The 23,416-nt window shown below is 34.2% G+C and overlaps 1 protein-coding gene across 3 annotated transcripts in view; it reads right to left on the reverse strand.

Annotated features, from left to right (window-relative positions):
* The window catches only part of CERT1 (ceramide transporter 1), a 132,171-nt gene that overhangs the window by 71,349 nt on the left and 37,406 nt on the right, over positions 1–23,416 (reverse strand). For all 3 annotated transcript variants that reach the window (XM_024130721.3, XM_024130626.3, XM_024130673.3), the window contains 3 exons: positions 21,834–21,950; positions 3,596–3,703; positions 2,663–2,801 (listed from right to left, as the gene is read on the reverse strand). In XM_024130721.3, coding sequence (XP_023986489.1) covers positions 2,663–2,801; positions 3,596–3,703; positions 21,834–21,950 — 364 coding nt within the window. The remainder of the gene's footprint in view (positions 1–2,662; positions 2,802–3,595; positions 3,704–21,833; positions 21,951–23,416) is intronic.

Consider the following 23,416-nt stretch of genomic DNA (forward strand, 5'->3'; position numbering starts at 1 on the left):
TACAGATAATTTAGTCTTGATAATTTAGTGAAAGTACATCTATAGAGATCCTTAGGTCAGCAATTCCAGTCTATAGTCAAAGTAGGAAACTATGGTCCATGTTCTTATTTCACCTTTACCCAGCATGCACTCTTAAAAACATCATTTCTTAAAATAGCCATTTATAGGAAAATCAGTTGTTATATGCTGAATTGTGCCACAACCAAATTCATATGTTGAAGTCCTAACCTTCCTGTACTCCAAAATGTGACTGTACTTGGAGACAGGGTCTTTACAGAGGTAATCGAATTAAAATGAGGTCATGAGGATGGGCCCTACTTCAATATGACCAGTGTCCTTATAAGAGGAGGAAATTTGGACACAGACACTTACAGAAGGAAGATGATGTGAAGACACAGGGAGAAGATGATCATCTACAAACCAAGGAGAGAGGCTTAGAACAGATCCTTCCCTCATGGCCCTCAGAAGAAACCAAACTTGCCAAAACCTTGATCTCACATTTTTAGCCTCCAGAACTGTGAGGAAATACACTTCCGTTGTTTAAGCCACACCGTCTATACTTTGGCGATGGCATCCCTAACAACTAATACATTAGTCTATGACTGTTGCTATATAATCAAACATGAATAATGTTTAAAAATATTTTTCAAATCTTCTACACAACATGGTTATTATTACATCCCAACTTCTACTCCTTCCACTATCACTTTTGTCTTTAAAATGCTATATATTATTGACGTGAATCATTTAAAAATAAACAAGGAATCCAAATCTGTATACATCCTGTTTTAGTTTAAAGGGCTGTTTGCAAGCAAATGAAAGCTGATGTGTAAGGTCTAATTTGACCAAAAAAAAAGTATACATACTTTTTTTAATTAATGAGAAGTAGAAGTTCAACTGTCTTTATTTTTAGAGAAATAAACATTAATTGTTAACCAAAAACTTATAAGTGCATCAAATATAAAGAACTTCAAGGATACTTTAGGTAAAATTAAGTGCTTTAAGAGGAATATGGGCTTCCGCTTCAGGCAAAGATGGAGTAACAGGAAGAGAATTTATCCTCTAGCATGAAACTAAAAAATCAGACAAAATATATGAAACAATGGTTTTCAAGATACTGGATATTAGGCAACAAAGGACAATGATCCCCAAGGGCTGGGGAACAAATGATGTGAGCCCTGTGAATGCTCCAGCTTACTGCCATGGGAGAGTTTCCAAGCTGTAGAGTAATGAGGAACCCAGGAGGAGCCGGGTAGACTCTCTGAGGTGAAGAAATGGAGCTGAGAATCCAGAGAGACAAAGGACACTAGACTTCACAAGGCAGAGTACTTGGGAGGAGAGAACTGTACAGAGAGAGAACTCTGGAGATGGGCAGAAGGTCCCCCTGAGTACTCAGCAGAGTACTGATAGCACATACAAGTTAAGGAACTATAGAGGTCATAGAAAGAACCATCTGAGAGGATTCTAGGGAAGAGTACCCAAGGCCTATGTGGGGGAGGGAAAAGCATCTGTTCCTACAACACAGACCTGGAATAATTCACAGGGAATTGGCTAGAGAATGCGAAACTGCCTTGCCACAGTAGTAGGGAGAAAGGGAAATACATTATTCTAAGGTTCTTATACAATACAGGAGGTGGGTATACTACTTGAAGGGAGACTGTAATAACTTAAATGTGCATACTATAAACCCTAAAGTAGCCAGCCATTATAATAACAAAGAGTATAACTAAAAAGCCAACAAAGGAGATAGAAAACGGAATTATAAAAAATACTCAATCCAAAAGAAGGCAGAAAAAGGGAACAAAGAACAGAGAAGACAAAAAGAATACATAAGAAGGGGTGAGCTCACATCCTTCTACTCCACCATCTTGCCAGCAAGTCAACAAAAAGAATATGAACTCAGATCAAAGACATTTAATAAGACCAAGAAACAAAACCATGTTAGGCAACTTAGTTATACTGGGTATGAACTTAGCATGATTTAGTAATACTGTTAAGAGTAGTTCATTTTTGCCCATTGTAACAAATTAAGAGAAAAACTGAAGAAAAGATATTGATAACACCAGTAATATTTAGCAGTAATAAATGAAAAGTAACTTCAAAATTCACATTATAAGTTAACTAAAGATCATCTCTCTTAAAAAAAAAACACTCACTAAAATTACTTTTACATGTGTATGTAATTCCATTATTGACTTCTTCTATGAGAAAAAGGCCAGAGGAAGGGAGGGTGACAGAGGGAAGGCGAGAAAGAGCGGTAAAGAGGAAGAGGAAGAGCGAGGGGCAAAAAGATCGACTGATTCCAGATCTGGAGGATTTAACATAAACATATGCTTGTCTCTAAGACTCGTCATAGGGTACATTTGTTAGACATAATCATGTGAAATGCCCCATATTATCAAGATGATATTATATTTTTTAATGGAATAAAGAGTTCAAAAACCATTTTAAAATCTTCAGTGATATCTGGTATGGGTGATCAGATTAATTAGGATGTTATTAAAGTACACAAGTTATGTGGACACTGAAATCTGTTACATTAGAGATGCACAGCAAAAGTGACTATAATTACCTCCATCACTTAAAGACATTACCCTTAAGATCAAGAGGCTTTAAATCCATTCATTCTCCAAGTAAAAATAGTGGTAATAGCCTAATTAACCTTTATCCCTTTGAAGTTCATCCTTGGAGACAGCATCAGCACAGGCATCAAAGTACTTCTGTAGAGTATCGACTTGTCTGCATAGGATATCTCTAAAGGTTTCCATTTCAGCCAATTTCTCACGTAAACTGTGGCCCTTCTGCAAAACACAAAACGGGGGGATGTAATCCAAGTTAACAAAACTAGAATTTGTTTATATTTAGTCCCTTGGTATTTCATCATCTTTTAAGGTCTGTATCTTACTATTGAGGGCATGGAGTAGGGAGAGTTGTCAAGTTCAATGTATTATTTCCAGGGACGGACTTGAAACTGAGTAATTAATGGCTTGACAGTGATAAGTCTTAAGGAAATGAGAGCAATAAGCCTGACAACTTGCTACTACAACATTTAATATTTTCAAATTAAACACTGTGATGATAAATTGTGAAAGATTTTAAAATGGGCAAAAATATTACTGGTTGTCCTTTGAAAGGAATAGTAAGTATCATCCATGGAGAGGGTGTCCGATCATATAGAAGTCTTTGATTTCATTGCATTTGAGCTATTTTACAACTCTTTAAGTCATAGAAAACTGAGAGTAATGTAAATGATTCTTCTCCATAGAAAAGCAAATGAACTTTGTCCAGTGGAGGTACACTGGTTACTGATGTGTGACTACTGATTAGTTTTGCATACATTAGCAAAATCATTTCAGCATTCTTCACGTTCTTCTTTGAACTACATTTTTTCTTTAACATCTTATTTCATTAATGAATGAAACAAAATCTCTGACGTGTTCATTTTATTTTTATGAGTCATGATTTTACCTCTTAAAAAACTATTCTGTAACTACTTCAAATAAATTACATTGTAGGAAAATTCTTTCAAAAAACTTATTCTATCAAATAAGTTCTGTTCACAACATTCAGTACTAAAGCATTCATAACCACAAACCTTGAATGAAGAGGTGGATGTTGCAGAATAGCCACTTGCTCCAGACACCAGTGACACCATTGAGCCATGTCGACGCAAGCTGGATTCAGATCCATATCCAGACTCAGTCTAAAAAGGAAAGTAAACTACATGAAAAAAATTAAATAAAAAATACTTAATCATCACAAGAAAAAAACGTTTTAACTATGTGAGGTGATGGATGTTAACTAAACTTACTGTGGTAATCCTTTCACAATATATACATATATCCAATAATTATGTTGTAAACCTTAAACTAATACAATGTTATATATCAATTATATCTCAATAAAACTGGAAAAATACTTGAGAAAACAAAAGTTTCCCTATAAATTAATAAGGTTATTGCAAAAAAATTTTTTGTTAAGTAAGGTTACTGTAACAATAATTAGGAGTTTGAGTTCACTCAAGAAATATAGGCAATCCACTGGCATAAGCAATGCTTTCAATTCCTAATTGCCACTTAATTTAGGAATTTACTGAATACCAACTACATGCTGGACTAGTTGGCTAAAAGAGTTTAATAATAGGAAAACTACCTAGAGTAGGTAAACTCATAGAGACAGAAAGTGGAACAGTGGTTAACAGGGGGCAAGGAAAAGGGGAGAATGAGGAGTTAGAATTTACTAGGTACAGAGCTGGAGTTGGAGAAGATGAAAAAGTTCTGGAGATGGATGGTGATGGTGGTGATGGTTGAACAACAATGTGAATATACTTAATGTCACAGAATTGTACAATTAAAAATAGCTGAAATGACAGATCATCATGCATATTTTACCACAATAAAAAATTTTGGTAGAACAAGGACCAAAAAAAAAAAAAAAAGAAAGAAAAAAAAGGAAAACTTCTTTATAGATGAATTATTTATCCTGACACAGCTCAAATATCACTGTCTCAATGAAGCCTTTCTTATTATTCCAGATAGTCTGTCTCTGTATTCTCAACCATTCTTAACATATCATGATTATGGCATTTGCCACTCAATTTTAATAGTTTACATTTGTAACTACTAGTGGACTTGTACCTTCTGTAAGAAGACTGTATTTCTTCCATTTTTGTAGCCACCTTGACAGTTCATGGCACAAAGAAAATCCCCAATTTTGCCAGTCTATTCTGTAATCACATCATAGAAGATAACTGAACTCTTTTTGGGGTTTAGTTAGACTCAGAACTGTGATCTAATTTTGATGGAGTTGGCACTCTTTAAAGTATCAATTTTGCATCCCATCCTGCTTAGGAAAATGCAGTACTAAAAACATGGACAAAAGAATTAAACATTTGAAAAAAAACAACTTCCAAGTACCTAAAACCTGCTCAAGTATTTTGGGATCTGTGATTTCTTCCTACTGTTATTCTTTTACAAGTACTGTGCATAATTTTAATCCTAGACACTAAACTTAAGAGGTAAAATAATATCTAATCATTTTTGGCATCACACCTAGTGCAGCTTCTTAAAATTCAAGCTTCCAGCACATACCGGTCGCTAAAGATTCAAAGTAAAATTGTCATACTTTAATAATGCCTGTTCATAAAACACTCTACCTATAAAAGGTACTGCAATATGTTCTTAACTCTGAATTTACTAACAAATTACATATAAACTCATGACTAGATGGAATCAAAGGTACAATAAATTGTACCTCAATAAATTAGCTACAGAAAAAAAGGTAAGCTTGTTTCAGTATCACAGAATCCCACAAAAAGAAAATTCTAATTACAGAAATCATGTAATTCATAAAAAAAATAAGACTTCTTATCAAATAATGTCCTGGAACAAAGGTACTGAGCTAGGTTCCTTAACTAAAATGGCTCTAGTTTCTCTGTCTCGTTTGACAATAATGCTAACTTTCTAAGTATAGTGTTTCTACTTTTTAATTGTTGCAATGGTTTGGTAAAGTTTTTCGTTAGATTTAAATATAGAAGATTAGAATTAAAAATAAGAAAAATCTATCTGTGATGGACCAAAAATATAAGGTACGTACTTCAGAAATCACTTATCTCAGACACCTATGTGTCATTCATTTCTTAACAGAAATTAATCTGAACCGTCCATTTAAATACAAAACTACCCCATAATTTACAATCAAAATTTTATTTAAAAACAAATTTTGGATATTTATTTGAAAAATATTTAAAACCAAACAATTTCAAATCCAAATCCAAATGAAACTACCCTCTCCATTTACTTACTTTATATCAATGAGTCCTAAACAGAGTAAGTCAAAACTTTAAAATCTTGAAACAAAATATAAACACTACAAAGCTTTACTAAATGTTTTTTGACTATGAAACATACTTCTTACATCCTTGCCTGTTTTTTCAGGTTCCACTATTTCAAAACAGTAATATCTCCTTATAACAAAGACATGATAGAACAAAAAACTCTACTATAGCAATACTGTTGCTGTACATTTTAAGTAATGGGTAGTAAATGAATATCGAGGCTAAGAGCTTATTTAGAGTAATTGTATTTCTACCTTTAATAAAGTTTCACTTAAATAAATTGCATTATAAATTATATACATCATTCCAAGGAAAAAGAAAATAAAGTATACTCATAAGACCAATTCCATTTTATTCAATTTAAATAATGGGGATTCATTTGTCACTCTATGTCAGTATCTGCACTGGGATAACTTTTAAAATAAATAATTTAAGTGTTTAACACATGCACATACAAATGAATCCTCACTGTTTAAAAACTGGTCATTCTGGAAATGTCTATAATTGTGCCAATGATGCTAACATTGCATAAAAGATTCCTGATGGTACTACCACAATATTTAGAGTAATTTTATGATACAGCCACAAAATGGAGCTATCTAAAATCATTTTGGGGAGTTGCAGAATAAAACTTTTAAAACTGTCTCACTACTTTAAAGGAATAGCTGTAAACTGTATAATTAAGCTTGACTGCCTTTCTTAGTCACATGACATGGCTCTGATTTAGTACTGGATTTCTCTCAAAAATCTAATCTATCATCAAAGATATCAATTTTTAAAAACACTTCATCACAGGGGCTAAAATGATTCTAAAAGATAAGTTATATGGTGCTTCCCTGGTGGTGCAGTGGTTGAGAGTCTGCCTGCCGATGCAGGGGACACGGGTTCGTGCCCCGGTACGGGAAGATCCCACATGCCGCGGAGCGGCTGGGCCCTTGAGCCATGGCCGCTGAGCCTGCGCATCCGGAGCCTGTGCTCCGCAACCGGAGAGGCCACAACAGTGAGAGGCCCGCGTACCGCAAAAAAAAAAAAGAAAAGATAAGTTATAAAACTATTCTGAAAAGTAGCAATGTTGTTGACATCTATTTGGCTTTCCAAGATGTCCACTTTAAGGCAACAATACTCATCCTGAATTTAACAAGGTCTGCTTTTCGAAGATGGGGGTGAGGGAAATTTCCAAGGATGTAAATGGGAAGAAATTACTTTATGGTCACAACTGATATACACTGTTAAATGTTCCTAAAAATCTTGACATGTCTTCAAAATCCCATTGGTATGATTTTAGGGATAATACTTTAAAGGCATGCTGGCTTTTTCTTAACCCCATTCTTCCATAAGAAAAAAGTAGAGCTTACTTACAAGCTCTAATCACCAATACAGGATTTTTGAAAACACCAATTTCCATCTAAAATTAATAATGTGGAATTCAAATACAGTTACTATAGGAATATTTCCTCCTTTCAACATATACGCTTTAAGGTCCCTCACACAAATTGCTTTGCAAAAAAACCCTTCTTTCCCAAATTTGTGTGTTTGTAAGCAGTATTCCTCAACATGTTTTGCATGAACATACAATGACATTTTGGTTCAATGAAACACTTTTTGAACATGTCCCATATAGAACAAGGCTGGGTTCTTTTAAATATTACAGTAATGAGACCACACCTTTGTTATAACATTCCTCCTTATTTGGGGGGTGGGGAGTGTAATCTTTTGGCCACTAGAGGGGGTCAGTAGCACTTTCCAAGCAGTATACTTGGAAAACTGATACAAAGGTTACTATTGGTCAAAGTACAACAGTAACCTTCAGACTAAATCCCTTGCATGTATGTACCCGTACTTTCTGTATCTTGATTTTCTGAGAACACCTAAAATCATGATAAATTAAGTCATATAGTTCAAAGTTATGAATTTAATAAAGGACCAGAAATGCCTAAGAACTGATTTGAAAAGAAAACTCCCTTAAAGTCACAGATAAATTTTATAGTTTGGCTTATTCACGTAGGAGATAAACATATATTTTCATTTTGCACAGTCTGTTCATCAGCCTATCTAAACTCCAAAAAACAGTGGTATAAAATAAAGGAAATAGGTTGGCTTATTTTTTTTTTCATAGCACCTGCCTTTTGAAAAGCTTATTCATTTTCCTAATAACACTCTCCAGCAAGAAGCACAGCAAAGTAACTGAGAAAGAAATTAACTTCCTCATGCTGTCAAAAATTACCTATTTTGTGGCATAGTCTCCATATTGTTTCTTCCCATTTTAATTATGGGAAGAGAGAAAATAGAAGATTAAACTGTTAACATTAGAACAATGGAGCATTTTCCAGAAACTGAAATTCTGAAACCCATAATAAAACCAAATGCGCTTGCTATGTTGACAGCACCCACACATCTACTTTCAATATTAATATTTTAAAGCAAACCACATGAGAAGCAAGACACTATAGCCAGAACAATTTAATCAATAGAATTATGGTTTACAGTATCATAAAAAGTTACAATGGCAACAATTTTATTTATGATTGTAGGTAAACATATATTATTTGCTATAATAAAATTTGGCATGACAATTTCACGTTTATAAAGATTAAAATCTCATCTATTTAGCCTTTCAAATACATATGGATCCCCCTAGAGAAGCAGTAGCCTCTGAAGTATAAAGAACACAATGATAACAGAGAGAAGAGCTGCTCGACTGTCACTGTCACCACTATACAACTAGACAAGTCAGTCATTACTTTCCTGGACTTAATTTTCTTTTCTTTTTTTTAAAATCAATTTATTTTGGCTGCTCTGGGTCTTTGTTGCAGCACGCGGGCTTCTCTAGTTGCGGTGTGCAGGCTTAGTTGAGGTATGTGGGATCTTAGTTCCCCGACCAGGGATCAAACCCGGGCCCCCTGCACTGGGAGCACAGAGTCTTAACCACTGGACCACCAGGGAAGTCCCCTGGACTTAATTTTCTTATCTTTAAAATGATATGGCTAGTCTAGAATTATAATTTTCTAGACTAAACCTAAATACCAAAACTTAGGCTAAAAATGTATACATCCAGTGGAGGCCAAATATAAGAAAGTCGTTTGTTGAACCAGCTGGGAAGATTAAAACATAGCACAATTGGACTTCCCTGGTGGCACAGTGGTTAAGAATCTACCTGCCACAGGTTCGAGCCCTAGTCCAGGAAGATCCCACATGCCGTGGAGCAACTAAGCCCACGCGCCACAACTACTGAGCCTGCGCTCTAGAGCCTGCAAGTCACAACTGAGCCCGCATGCCATAACTACTAAAGCCCGTGTGCCTAGAGCCTGTGCTCTGCAACAAGAGAAGCCACAGCAACGAGAAGCCCGCGCACTGCAACTAAGAGTGGTCCCTGCTCGCTGCAACTAGAGAAGAGCCTGCACGCAGCAATGAAGACCCAATGCAGCCAAAAACAAATAAATAAATAAATAAATTTTTATTAAAAAAAAAAAACACAATTTATTCAGAAAAGCAACACTAATCATGTATCAGATGAGGAAAGGTTCAACCTACAATGATTTCCAGAAATTGCAGTACCTCATGAATCAAAGAAATTTTAAAATATATTTAAGAAAATGGTATTTAAAAAGATTTTATCCATTTCTAACTGCTTAGAACCCAGCAGCAATACAGTTAACTTCACTGAGTAGAACATTTGCTTACCCTCAAGATACTTTTCTCAAATCATACTGGTATGTTTCCTAGTCATTCTTGTATTATAATTTAAAAACCAATATCAAATAAAATACCTCATTTGAAGGTCATTTATGGACCTTAGTTGCGGACCTTAGCTGGTTATTCATTTTGCATTTTCTTCTAATAAGCAAAAGATAAGCTTTCCTTTACAGAAATATGTAAATAAGCAGTGTTGTAGTGATATGAAGCTGGAAGGGTTAACCAAGGCCTTATTGCACACCGTAGTTTAGTGTTAAAAGAATGCTAGGGGGGTAAAAGAAAATAAGACACTGCCTATGGAAATCCAAAGTACTAAAAAAAATGCCCAAATACAAGATGATACTGTAGAAGTAGAGAGTTAACCATAGCTGCCTCCACTCTCCTTGATTTCAGAGTTTCCTCTTTCTTACAGTTTTAATTTAGGGTTTTGGACTCCATGACACATTGTTTTATCTATAGGAGAAATTAAAGTAGACTTATCAGGAAGCTACGAGTACAGTCTCTGCACCAAAAGCTTTCTAAGAACCTAATCTGTGATACAAAAGATGATTCTAAATAAACTAACTTTGACACTCTGAAACTCAGTCTTATCTGTTTTTTTAAATCCTTCCCCCTTTGAGGGAGTCTAAAAGTCCAATTGTCGTTTCTTAATAACATTAAAATGGAGGTAAGAAATAACTAGATAAATCAAATGAGGTTGTATAAAGGAAGACTGTTAAGCAATTTTTCCACCCTAGCTTTAGAAGGCGAATACTAAAGGATAAGGGAGATCTTTCTTGTTTTGCTTTGAGAGGAGGGCTGATGAAAGAGTCGAGCAATTTTACATGGATATTTTATATATAAATTTCAGAGAGCCACCCTGGATAAATTATAACACCAATACCATTAGTAAAAGTTAATACTTAGGATACTTACTTTGTGCCAGGCATGATGCTAGTGCTTTAAGTGCATTATCTCACTTAATCCTTTCAACAGTCTAAGTAAAATGGGCACTAATATTATACCCATTTATAGGTGATTTTACATAATGATAAGTCATGCAAATGATAAGTAAGAGAGCCAGGATTTAATTCCATATTCAAGGGCCCACAATGTTAATCATGACTATGTTGCCTCAACATCCAGAGACTTTGCTTCTACTTCTCTCAAATTTGTCCCTTTCTCTATTTTCCCACTGCCATTTTCTAGTTATGGTCACCTATTGTCTCATTTGGATAAATCCTCCAGATTTCTAACTACTTTTAGTCTTGTTCCTCTTGAAATCCTTTCTAGTGTAGCCAGAGTGGTCCTTTAAAAACAGACATCTGATTCTTCACTTTCTGTTTTAAATCCTATTTGGCTCCATATTTCTCCTTGGATCAAGTCCATACACTGCTTACAGGTCCCTGTTAGAGGTAGAAGTACAATTAAACTAAACTACTATCAGCCTCCATATTCACTTATTATCCATTATTTAAAACGCGTTGTATCAGTACTGTTGTAATGAAGTCTTTTGTTCTAGCATCTGTTTGTTGTAAGGAAATATCTGTCTTGAAATAGTAGAACTTGAAGAAATAGACAAGGATATAAGAAATGTGCTTTATAGTGAAGAAATCTTTAATAATACTTTGTAATATTTGTATTACATCGTAAGTGCTTAATATGTGTTAGCTACCATTCCTTCTTCACCTTCCCACAAAGGCAGGATATTCCTTTATATCTCTACTCCAGAAACACTTATATAGAGGAAAATAAATGTAAAAAGAAGCTAGCAGCAGATGTAACAAAATACCAACACTGCTCATTAACTTTCTTAATTTATGATTTGCCCTAGAGAAAAGGGCCAATGTAAATATATTTTCTTTTAGAAGGAAGTTTCATAGGCACAAAATAAAAAGGTCATAATTCCATTCTTTTTATCTAATTGCAAAGAGACGACAGTGGCAAAAGAATTAATACTACTTTTTGAGGCTCCCTTAAATGTCCCAATAAGAGAAGAAACAGGTGTAATATGTATAAGTAGTACTCGCAGGATTGCTGAAACGTTAAGATGGTATTTGGCCAGGGGACCTGAACCATTAATTCTTTTCTGCAAGGATCCTAAAAGAAATATATGCACATAAAACAATGGTCAGTAAATGAACATTCTTAATTATTCTGGGGCTTTGGTCCCAAACTTAAATTTTCTACGAAAGAACGAATTCCTTTCTTAAGGGGTAAGGGAGGAATGAGATCTATATCAAACATGAAAAGATACCCATAACTTACTGTTGAGTGAAGGAAAAGCTACAAAGCAGTATGGTATCTTTTATGTAAAACTGTAAGGCATACATGTAAAGAAATATTTGGAAGGAATCTTTACCAAGGATGAACAGTGGTCATTTCTATGTGGCCTAAATTTTCACTTTCTTTTTTATAGTTTTCAGTATTGTCTATATTGTTTGAATTTTTTTACAGTAATCATGTATCACCTCTACAAAAATAAAAACAAAAAAATAAAGTCACAGAATACATGTTTAATCTATCTCACTTAGAAAGGGCTAAAAAATTAATAATGCCGGTAAAGATGCAGTGAAAGGAAGATCTGCACATTCTGCAGATGGAATGTAGATCAGCACAATCTTTCTAGAAAATAATCTGGCAACATATATCAAAAATGCTTGTATCCTTAAGCCTAGCAATTCTACTTCTGAGAATGTATTATGAGGACACAGTTAAACTACAGGAAAATACTTTATGTAGGAAGGCATTAAATACTAACTGCAAAAAAAAAAATTGAAACAATCTAAAGGTCTTATAATAAGCAAATAAGTACCAAAATGATAATACAATGAAATATTAATAAAGCTGTGCTAGATGGACAAAATGATGTTAGATTTTTTTAAAAACAGGATATAAACTTGTTATTTCCATAATATTTTAGGGGCAAAATGTGCAGAGAATAAGAAGGAAATACACCAAAATGAAGAATAATTGTCTTGGTTATAAGACTGATGGTAGTTTCATATTTTTTTCCCCTTATAATTAACAAAAATTACTTTTAAAAACCAGTGCAAAAGCCAATGAAATCTAACCAATAAAACTACTTGCAGGAATGGTTTTAAAAGACTTGCTAAGAATTTTTAGATCTAACTGTATGGGGAAGATTATTCTTTTAAGGAGGCAGACTGATGATTTATTTTTTAGTATTCAACTATGCACCCATGAGAAAAAGCTGAAATTAACTAGAAAGGGGGGGTGTATCACAAAAAATTGAGGTTGCTGTTCTTGGAATAATGTTACCACTCACTGATCAATGTTCTCATAATCCATTCAATTTCATTTTTATGCACAATGGGAATAACATCTGCAGTGAAAGACTTCCAGGAGTATTAAATGATAACAGTGCCTAATTACTCATCTATCCCTGTATAGTTCAAAGGGGTGCTACTGAAGAGAACTAGGCTAGGGAATGAACAGTGATATAAGCATTCTTGCCAATGATCCTGTCTTGTCTGTCAAGAAACTGAACTTGCTATATGACTAAAAAAGTGACAGAATTTTTTTCACTATAACATTTTAACCTGTAGAACATTCATTTACTTTGCTACCTATTCTTACGATTCTTAACCCAATGCTGTCTTTCATACCTCAATACCAAACAAGCCCAGAATATTTACCAGGCAATAAAGAAAACAGAAGCAAAATCATTTTTAAGCTATTAGCTGAAAAGATGTGTTTGGTGAAAAAGAGCAGTTTTGTGTTCCTTGATTTTTTTAAGAAACAGTTTTTCCCAGCTAATGTCCAATATACTCAGCAAGTAAAATTAGAAAATTGTTTCCACTGCTGTCAATATGCGTAAGCCATGCCACCCACCATTACTTTTCCACATCAGATATAGAAAAAGCAGAATCCCATCTGTCCTGGTGACTGTCAGAAATCTTCCCTCCTGATCAAATAAAAATTCAAATACAATACTGAAACACCATTTAAAAAAAAAAAAGGACTTCTATAGCACACAGCCTCATTTTCTTTAATATTTTCTATAGTAACAATATGGAACAGTTATTCAACTCTAGATTAACTGTCTTTTTTTTTAAATTTCTTATCTAAAGAAACATTCTGCAAACAAATTACAGACTAATAAAAGAGAAATCAGCTGAACATCTAGTAATATTTACCTAAATTGTTAGTAGCAAATATGTGGTAAGCATTACAAAAACTTGCAAGTTTGGTAAACTCTATACAAAATTATAGAATACCTTTTCAGAACATTTTATTTGTATAACTGCCAATCCCACTCTATCTTTTAAGTACAAGTAAATATACAATTCATTATAATTGGACCTAGGGTGGCCAGTAGTAACCTGGAGTAAAAAGGCAATCAGATTTTCTCAAGACATTTACTTTAGGAAATGCCAAGAGATCAGGGCAGATAGAGGCAGGAATTGAAGCCGAAAAGAAACCGAAAGTAGGAAAAGGTCATGACAAAGCAAGGAAAAACAAAGTAGGACAGGAGAGCAAAACACGGATAAACAGGAGCCATGAAAGAGAGAAGAAATAACAGAATGAAACTAAGCTTCATTAACTGTAGGTAGGGGCAGGTGATGGAGTAACTGAGTTTTGTTAACAATAAAAGCATTCAGAAACAAGTATACAGTTCCAGCTTTCTTTGCAGGTGAGGCATTATAAATTTTCTTGGTTCCTGGCAAAATTCCCATTTTTTAAGGTAACATGGGTTGGCCTGTACGCCCTGTACCCTAAAAAGCTGAACTAAAAATGGATGGACCTATGACATCAATACGTGTGAGATGTTTTCAAACTTTCAATATTCACCTGATCTAGACAGACAACTATGCTCAGCTTTAGTAGATTCTACGAAATTGTTTCACCAGTTTACACCTGTTGTACCACAGCCTCACCAACACTTGGTGTTACATCTTTTTATTTTTTAAGCCGCTTGGACGGGCATATGCTGGTATCACTGCTTTAAATTTGCACTTCCCTGATGACTAATGGCACTGACTACCTTTTCATATGTTCATTACCCATTTGGATATCCTCTTTATATCAAGTGCCAGATCAAGTTTTTTGGCCTTTTTTTTTTTTAATTGTGCTGTGTAAACTTTTCTTATTGACTTGTAAGACTCTCCCTACCTTTCTGACATAAAATGTTGTCAAATTATTTCTCCTCAACTAACCACACAGTTAATATGATTAGCTACCTAAATATCTTTATTCACTGTTCCATGTAAAATCCTGATTCTTCCTTTACTAGATTGGTAAAAGATAAACACCTTCCTCAGATAAAAGAACCTGGCTGAAAACTACAAATTGGTGACATTTATTCCCTCTTTTTAAGATGATGTACTTCATTAAGTATTTAGGCAACGTACGGAAGTACAAATGCAAATTTTGGCTCAGGTGAATTCAGCTTTTGCATGCAACAAAACTGTAGGCAACAGAAACTAAAAAAGTTATTTTAAAAGCCCTTGACAGTAGAATTATTTTTATTCCCAGAACACTAAGAATATAAGAGTTAGTACCATGTTTTCTTTCTTGATTTCACCAACCTTTAAAATCATGGTAGTATGACACTATCTACCATTTAGGTGTTAAAAAAAATTTACTAACCATGTATGGATTACTGCAAGCAATTTAGCAATTAACTCCCACTGTTAGAAACTAACCAAATTTCTTATCTTGAGAGAAACATCCAGAGACATAATGAAGGCCCAGACCGGGGCGCGAACCCGGTTCCCCTGCATCGGCAGGCGGACGCGCAACCACTGCGCCACCAGGGAAGCCCTTAATGAAGGTTTTTTGCTGGTTAATAAAGTTCAGTTGTGATACCACCTACTTGGGTTTTTCTACAACCTATTTGAGAAAATGGCAAAGCCCTGACTACTCTGGCAGCTAGTTACTGGATTTGCACTTCCCTCAAAAATTAAAATTCTTGAATGTAAAGGAGAAGTAAAATTTGATTCCATCTTCTTCCCTTCATCACTGTGGTAATGATGAAAATAATGTAAAAGAAAAACTGGTTCTAATCCACTGACCCCATGAAATTACTTATATAAAGTGTACACTAAAAAATAGTAGTTTTAAGCCTTTGCCAATTAATCAGATTCAAAATTGCAAAGCTAAGTTTACATGATAATCATTTATAAAGCAGACAAGTATAGAAAGAACGTCTAGAATCTGTTAAGAAATTTTTCCAATATTATAGTTGGTTAAAAATGGCAAACGGGCGACCTCCCTGGTGGTCCAGTGGTTAACACTCCGAGCTTCCATTGCAGAGGGTGCAGGTTTGATTCCCGTTCAGGAACTAAGATCCTGCATGCCACACATTGTGCGGTCAAAAAAAAAAAGGGCAAACAGAGATAGGATGCCTTTATATGACTTTGATATTTAAAAAGTGCTAAGAAGAAACAGGTATATTCTGCCACCTAGCTATTTAAAAATACTTTTCTAATAAGTTTATGTCAAATTTAAGACAAAAACAATGAAGGTGTCAAATAAGCAGAAATTGCTCCTAAAAGTAAAGAAAAAGCACCAAGATCAAGCTGACCCTGACATACCATAGGAAAAAGAAAACTCAATATGGCAAATAGCAATACAATTTTAAAAAGATCTTTAAAGTGAGTCTTGGGCATTGTTTAGGTTGCTCAACTGTGACAATCTTTTTCCACATAATTTCCTGGACAGAAATCCCTTAACTTCTCAGGCTGAGAATAAACCTTTCTTCTGAAAGTAATAAAATAGAGCTTCACATATGAATTAGTGGGCCTTCACAAAGGAACAAATGCATACACATTAAATTGCAAAACAACTGCCTGTAGATTCTCACCAAAGAAAATCAACATCTGTAAAAATTACCTGGATTCTTCCTCCCTAAACTGTGTATTTTCCTATGACTCCTTTTATATCAGATAATTTCCAAAATATGGGGAATATGGGTGGTCCATGACCACCAAAATTTCAGGATCTACTAAGGTTGCTCCCTTATGGAAATAAGGGAATGTCATGATTACCACAAACTCTGTCAGAACCAAAAAACTTAACTTTTTCAACATGATTCTTATATTTGCTAGTGCAAGGAGAGCCTTCCTGCTAGTTTTTTTTTTTTTTTGAGGGATGGGGTGGTGAAGTAGGGGAGTCTATTTCTTTCATGGTAAGAAGAAACTGTGTTTACTCAAAATCACACACATTGCAACTGTAGAAGATTCCAGGAGTAATCTGATAATTCTTTTAAATAGCATCAACAGATGGTTTATCATATTTCCTTTATTAACTAATTACACAGAAAATGCTCACAGAAGCCCTTAGATAATACATAGATACATCTTTACTAGAAATATATTAACTTATCCAAATAAAAAATAACCATCTTAACTTCACATTCATACAGCTTTTTGTTTTCAAATAATTTTCACAAACAAAATCTCGTTCAACCTCAAAGACAACATGGCAGATGGCTAAGAGATTAAAAAAAAAAACAAGCAAACCCTGTCTTTAAAGATTTATTTAGTGTTGTCTCAAATCCTAAGAAGAAATGCATAATATGAATGGATTCCACATAATAAAGCCAGCACACTATTCTAAATAAAATTACTGGTCTGGTATACATATGCCCTTTTCCGTATTTTAAATTAAAATAGAATCTTTGAATTTAACAATGACCTCAGAAATACCTTTCTTCCACAGGGGCTACTTGTCTAATGTCACAGTGAACTATACAATTTCTAATATATTGAGAAAATTTAAATCATAGAATCATCTTCTTAAAACTTTTCTTGTACTGAGCAAGTTATGCTGGAATGAATACCAAGGAGGACAAAACAACAGAGCTAGACAAAGAACATAGAACCCTAGGGTATTTGTCAGTAATCATTCTAACACCAACCATGAAGATAAAAGGGTGAAAAAAAAAACCTCCAAAAATTACACATTTCCCTCATAAAATCTGTTTTACAATACTGTAAATTATTTCAACTGGAAAATTTATGTGTCCAATGCTTTGCTAATTCCTACATAGAAGTTGTAACCCTGAGCCTTTAAGGAGTTTATGGTCCAAAACAAACACTAGAGATATAAAGAAAATATAAAAAATATGAGAACCTTGTGATTGAAGAAGCCCATGAGTTAAGTCAACAAAATATATTTCCCATGAAAAATACTTATAGGATTGGCAGAAGTGCTTGCTGGACAAAAGCTCTGGTTCTCAGGTCATACAGACCTGGGTCTGAATGCTGGCTCCTTCACTAATTAGCAGCTTAACCTTGGACAAATTACTTAACCTCTCTATGTCTCAAATTCCTAATCTGTAAAAACAGAACAATAATGTTAACCTCATAAGATTGTGAGAGTAAAATGAGATAAAGTGTATAGTGTTTATCACTATATCTGGCACACTGTAATCCTCAAAAATGTTTGTTATCATCATCACCTCTACCATATTATTATTGTTGAAGAGGTTCTATAAAATATTTAGAACCCCTGGCATGTATGTATGTATGTGAAACTGTGCTTAAAGGTTATATAAAGGTTATTATAATGAGCATAACAGCTTCCTGGAAAGAAAAGAATAGAAACCTCCAATTTCTCCAGCTAAAACCTATCAGGGAAGCCCTAACAAAGGCCTAATAGCAACGGCAATGAGGGACTATCTGATGACATCAGAAGAGAAAAAGACAGGTCCGCTGTTCCAAGTGTCCTGTCTGGCCATCATAAGGACAGGTGGGGCCATGGAAGTAACTCTGAATTGAAGTGAGTGAGGTGGAATGATGGGAATATTACACAATATTATACAATATTCTTGATTTATCACAACTTGGTTATTTTGCTTGCTTGTTTGTTTTTTGTGTTTTTTGGGGGGAGATGTGGGGGAGGTATATACTGCCTTATGTCATCTCTTCTCCTTTAAGTAATCTACCAAGGTCACAAAGCTATTATGTAATAGTGCCAGGATTTAATCCCATATGTGTCAGGCACCAGTATCCAGTGCTTAAACACTACAATAAAACGTTGTTATGGCAATCCATGGGCAGAAAGATGTGTTCATATTTATCTTGTATATATATGGTAGCAGAACTCAGATGACACACTCTAACCTGCAGGAGGTGAGCCTATGGGAATTATTTTCAAACATTCTGCCAATGGTAACTGACAGAAAGCACAATCAACATAAAATTGAATCCTAAGTATCCACTAGCCAAAAAGTAGTATAATCTCTGGCAAGTTACTTAAGTTTAATCTAAGCCTGTTTTCTTGTCTGTAAAACAATATTTCCCTCACCTCTCAGGATAGTAGACAGAAAATAAAGCACATGAAGTACACAATACAATAATTAGTACTTGGTCACCCTCAATAAACAGTAGCTCCTATCACCATATCATCATCATGCCTTAACAATTTGATTTTAATTTTGAATATCAATATAAGAATGCTTGCTTAAATAGTAAAATTACTAAACTTAGGTTCCACATTAATAGTCTTAAGTGATTTTGAAGAATGAATCAGGATACACCTCCTCACTACCTCCCTGTTCCTGGTCTATGGGGGAAAAAAAAAAAAATGTGCTGGTTATGTTTGGTGATAGCACTTGAATTTTCTCCCTCCTATGTTAGTTTAAGAACTCTATTCTTAGAATTCAAATTCAATTTAAATTTTCACTGATATGTTGTTTAATTGGTACATATCACATGTTTTACATTAAATTAAATAAGTATTAATAAGAATAACAATTGACAATGATTTCTCCTTGTCTATGAATAAACCATATTTAGAAATCAGAAAGTTTATACAATGTATCTGGAACACTGCTGTTGAATCTATTGTCTAAGAACTTAAATTCACCAAAAATCTGTTATCGAGCATTAAGTCACAATACTCTGAGGGAGACCCAAAGATTATATTCTATCCATTATTCAAGGGTGCAAAGGAATCAATAATATGGAAGAAATATATGCTTTATGCATCATTCTACATACAAGGAGAAAAAATAAAACGAGAACCTGCAAAGATTCCTGAATCAGCAAAGATTCCTGAATCAGCTTTACTAAGAAGAGTGAGCAAAATAAAATATGCTTGATTAAAAGAGAAAGCTAGCATTAAGCCTTTAAAGGTCATCTCAGATACAAACATATAAATTAGTTCTACTTAATAATGTCTTTAATCACTAGTAAGAGGGCTGACCCTGATTAACTACACAAAATAGGCCACTCTCCTTACATGCACATTTAGCAACTCTCATTGAATGTAGAACTCTTCATCCATAAAAAACATGGTATAACTTTAGTGAATTTAGTTGTGACTCCCAAAACCCTTTCTTTTTCCACTATGTCATAAATGGGAAAATGTATCAGCCACTCTGGTAAGTAACCTTACATATATTATTTCATGTGTTCTTAAACACATTTAGAAAAAGTGAATTGTCAGGCAAGGTCACATATGTCGTACATGGCAGAGGCTGCAGTGTCTTGTATCCAGGTAAGCCCAGCTCCAAAGCACTGAGATTTTGGAATTCTAGCTCATCTCTCATTTATTTATTTATTTTTAATTTAAATTTTTATTTAACTATAGTTGATTTACAATATTGTGTTAATTCAGGTATACAGCTTCAGATTCTTTTTCATTATAGGTTATTACAAGATACTGAATATAGTTCCCAGTGCTATACAGTAAATCTTTGTTGTTTATTTTATATATAGTGGTGTGGATCTGTTAATTCCATATTCCTAATTTATCCCTCCCCCTCTCCTTTCCCCACTGGTCACCATAAGTTGTTTTCTATGTCTGTGAGTCTGTGTTTTGTAAATAAGTTCATTTGTATCTTCTTTTTAGATTTCACATATAAGTGATATCATGTAATATTTGTCTTCCTCTATCTGACTTCCTTCACTTAGTATGATTATCTCTAGGTCCATCCATATTGCTGCAAATGGTAATATTTCATTCTTTCTATGGCTGAGTAATATTCCATTGTATATATATACCACATCTTCTTTATCCACTCATCTGTTGATGGACATTTACGTTGCTTCCATGTCTTAGCTATCGGTACATCACTTTTAAATAACAGAAAACTGTTTCTCATTTTTAGACTGTTTTCTGAGGTAATAATATCAAGATAACTAAGATTCACAAAATGTTTTAAAGCAGTATAACTCTAAAGCTAAAACAAGGAGAAAAAGAAAGCATTACACAGTCAGATTTCTTTAGGCTGGGAAAAATTCATAATCAAGAAATAAAAGCTGGGCTTCTCTGGTGGCGCAGTGGTTGAGAATCCGCCTGCCGATGCAGGGGACACGGGTTCGTGCCCCGGTCCGGGAAGATCCCATATGCCGCGGAGCGGCTGGGCCCGTGAGCCATGGCCACTGAGTCTGTGTGTCCGGAGCCTGTGCTCCGCAACGGGAGAGGCCACAACAGTGAGAGGCCCACATACCACAAAAAAAAAAAAAAAAAAAAAAAAAAAGAAATAAAAGCCAATGCATGATCAATATCAAGAAGAATGTGCCCATAGTATCCCAGGCAAGACTGGTTTTTCTTGTTGCGTTTGTGTGTCTACATGTTTTGTGCCTGTTAAATAACCAAAACAAGTGTTTCAACTAAACTCTGTGAAACCCAAATGAACAAGTACAGGCAACTATATGAACAAGTCCAGAGTTTTCTTAAGCCACGATCAGGAGTGGCATGGTGAATTTATAACTTTCCCTCTTCCTTGTTTTACCATGATATACTGAATTAGCTAATAATGCATACTTATTAATATAATGTATTTCTTTAGTTTACTTACCCATTATTCATAGCAGAAGTCAAAAACTAGCTTTAAATTACAAGAATATGGCTTATACATTTATGTAAGAAAGACTTTCTCAAGGTTTATTAGAAAACTTCATATTTACAAAAATTTAACAATTTACAAATGTTTATACTAAGAATATACTCAAATGGTTACAAATGACAACAAAAATTAACACTGAAGCTTTCAAATATTAGGATTTTAAAATTTGATGTTATTTTAAGAATCCTTTTATCCAGATCATATAAAAGGCATTCACTATGAAGCAAACCCTAAATATAAAAACCAAATTTGTTTTATATAAAAGGGCATATTTTGTTTTAATAACAATTAAAAATATTTATCATAGAAAATTCCCTTAGTGTAACTCAAATGTTAGAAATAAAATTATTTCAAAAATTTACATCTGTACCACTTTAATCTTTACCACCCAAATCATGTTCAACTTTTCAGGAACATATATACATCTCAAAGTTATTTTAAAGGAGTTACCACCAGTCTCTTGCCTAGGTCTCTACGGACAGGTAAATATTGGAGACCCACCTTGTGCTGTTCAATGGCATCTATCCACTGATGTCTGTGATCTGGATCCTGAGCACGAAGATACCAAACACTATCATTTACACTAATATCAAAGCGACATTCATCAAAATCATGAGGCTGTGGAAAAAAAAGAGAAAATAAAAAGCAAAGTTAATTATATTCTTAGAAGCGCTACACCCTACAGCAAAAATATGAACATACCCATTCTAGCTGGTGGGAGATTCTTGTTATTCTTTATTTTTCTACTCAAATAACTTTTTTTGAAGCTATTTCAAATAAAGAGCACAACAAGGGCATAGTTACCAAAAACTAAGTTTCATTCACTATTCCTACAAATGAGATGACACATAAACTACAAACATATTTTTTAAAAAAAGAGATATTTTTCATCAAATACTTTGAGTTAGTTTAACTAGTGAGAATACTACTGAAAGCACAATTTTAAAAGGGGCCAAAGTAAGTTTTATGAAAGACATTTACTAATTTTTTTCCTGCCTCCATTATTCAAAAGTAAATTCTCATCATCAATAGTTTTATTTCATTACATTTGATAAACAAGATATTTTTATAACGTTAACAGTTCCTCCCAAGTATTTCAAATTAACTTCTAGGTTTTTACACATCTTTGATCGCAACAGCCAGGAGAGCTTCCAGTGAAAAGCAAAAATAAAATGAACTTTACATCAGACCTATGTTAGATAGCTAGAGGAAACTGCTTCCATCAAAATGTAAACAATTAGTAAAAAGGTCAACTATTTGGTTCAGTGTTTCACATTCTTCATAAGAATATATAAAATAAATATTTTATATACTTGTTTTTCCCCCAATGAATAAGTTCAAATATGACAGGATCTATTTCACAAATACCACCTCTTCTTCTACTGGATAAAAGCACAATCAATTTCCTCTCCTGTGAACAATCTTAGCCTTAGAGGACAGAGAATCCTCTCTGGTCAATGTAACAATAAACTTATTTGCTGAACACAATCTACATATTGTATTTACTCTTTACGCCCTTTGACAGCATCAATCTTTTATCTCCTTATCAGTTTAACAAAAACAATATGAGATAATTCCACAATGTCTTTAGCCTATGAAACAATTTCTCTTTTAAGAGTAAAACAATTCATGGTTCTGACTGGCTAAAGGATACAAGTTAAACTTTCTGAATCACTATGTGCTGGGCATCATAGTTAGGACTACAGTGAGAGATAGAGTGTGCTACAGAGAAGAAAAAGGAAAAAACAAGACAATGCATACCCCGCTTCAATAATTATGAACACAGAAATACATAAAAGACAACATTTAACACTCATAAATATAGTGACTATAAATTTTTTTAACATCTTTATTGGAGTATAACTGTTTTACAATAGTGTGTTAGTTTCTCCTTTACAACAAAGTGAATCAGTTATACATATACATATGTTCCCATATCTCTTCCCTCTTGCGTCTCCCTCCCTCCCACCCTCCCTATCCCACCCCTCTTGGTGGTCACAAAGCACAGAGGTGATCTCCCTGTGCTATGCGGCAGCTTCCCACTAGCTATCTAATTTACATTTGGTACCCTGTCACTCTCTCAC

The sequence above is a fragment of the Physeter macrocephalus genome, chromosome 8 (genome assembly GCF_002837175.3).
Source record: "Physeter macrocephalus isolate SW-GA chromosome 8, ASM283717v5, whole genome shotgun sequence".
In the NCBI taxonomy this organism is placed as follows: domain Eukaryota; kingdom Metazoa; phylum Chordata; class Mammalia; order Artiodactyla; family Physeteridae; genus Physeter; species Physeter macrocephalus.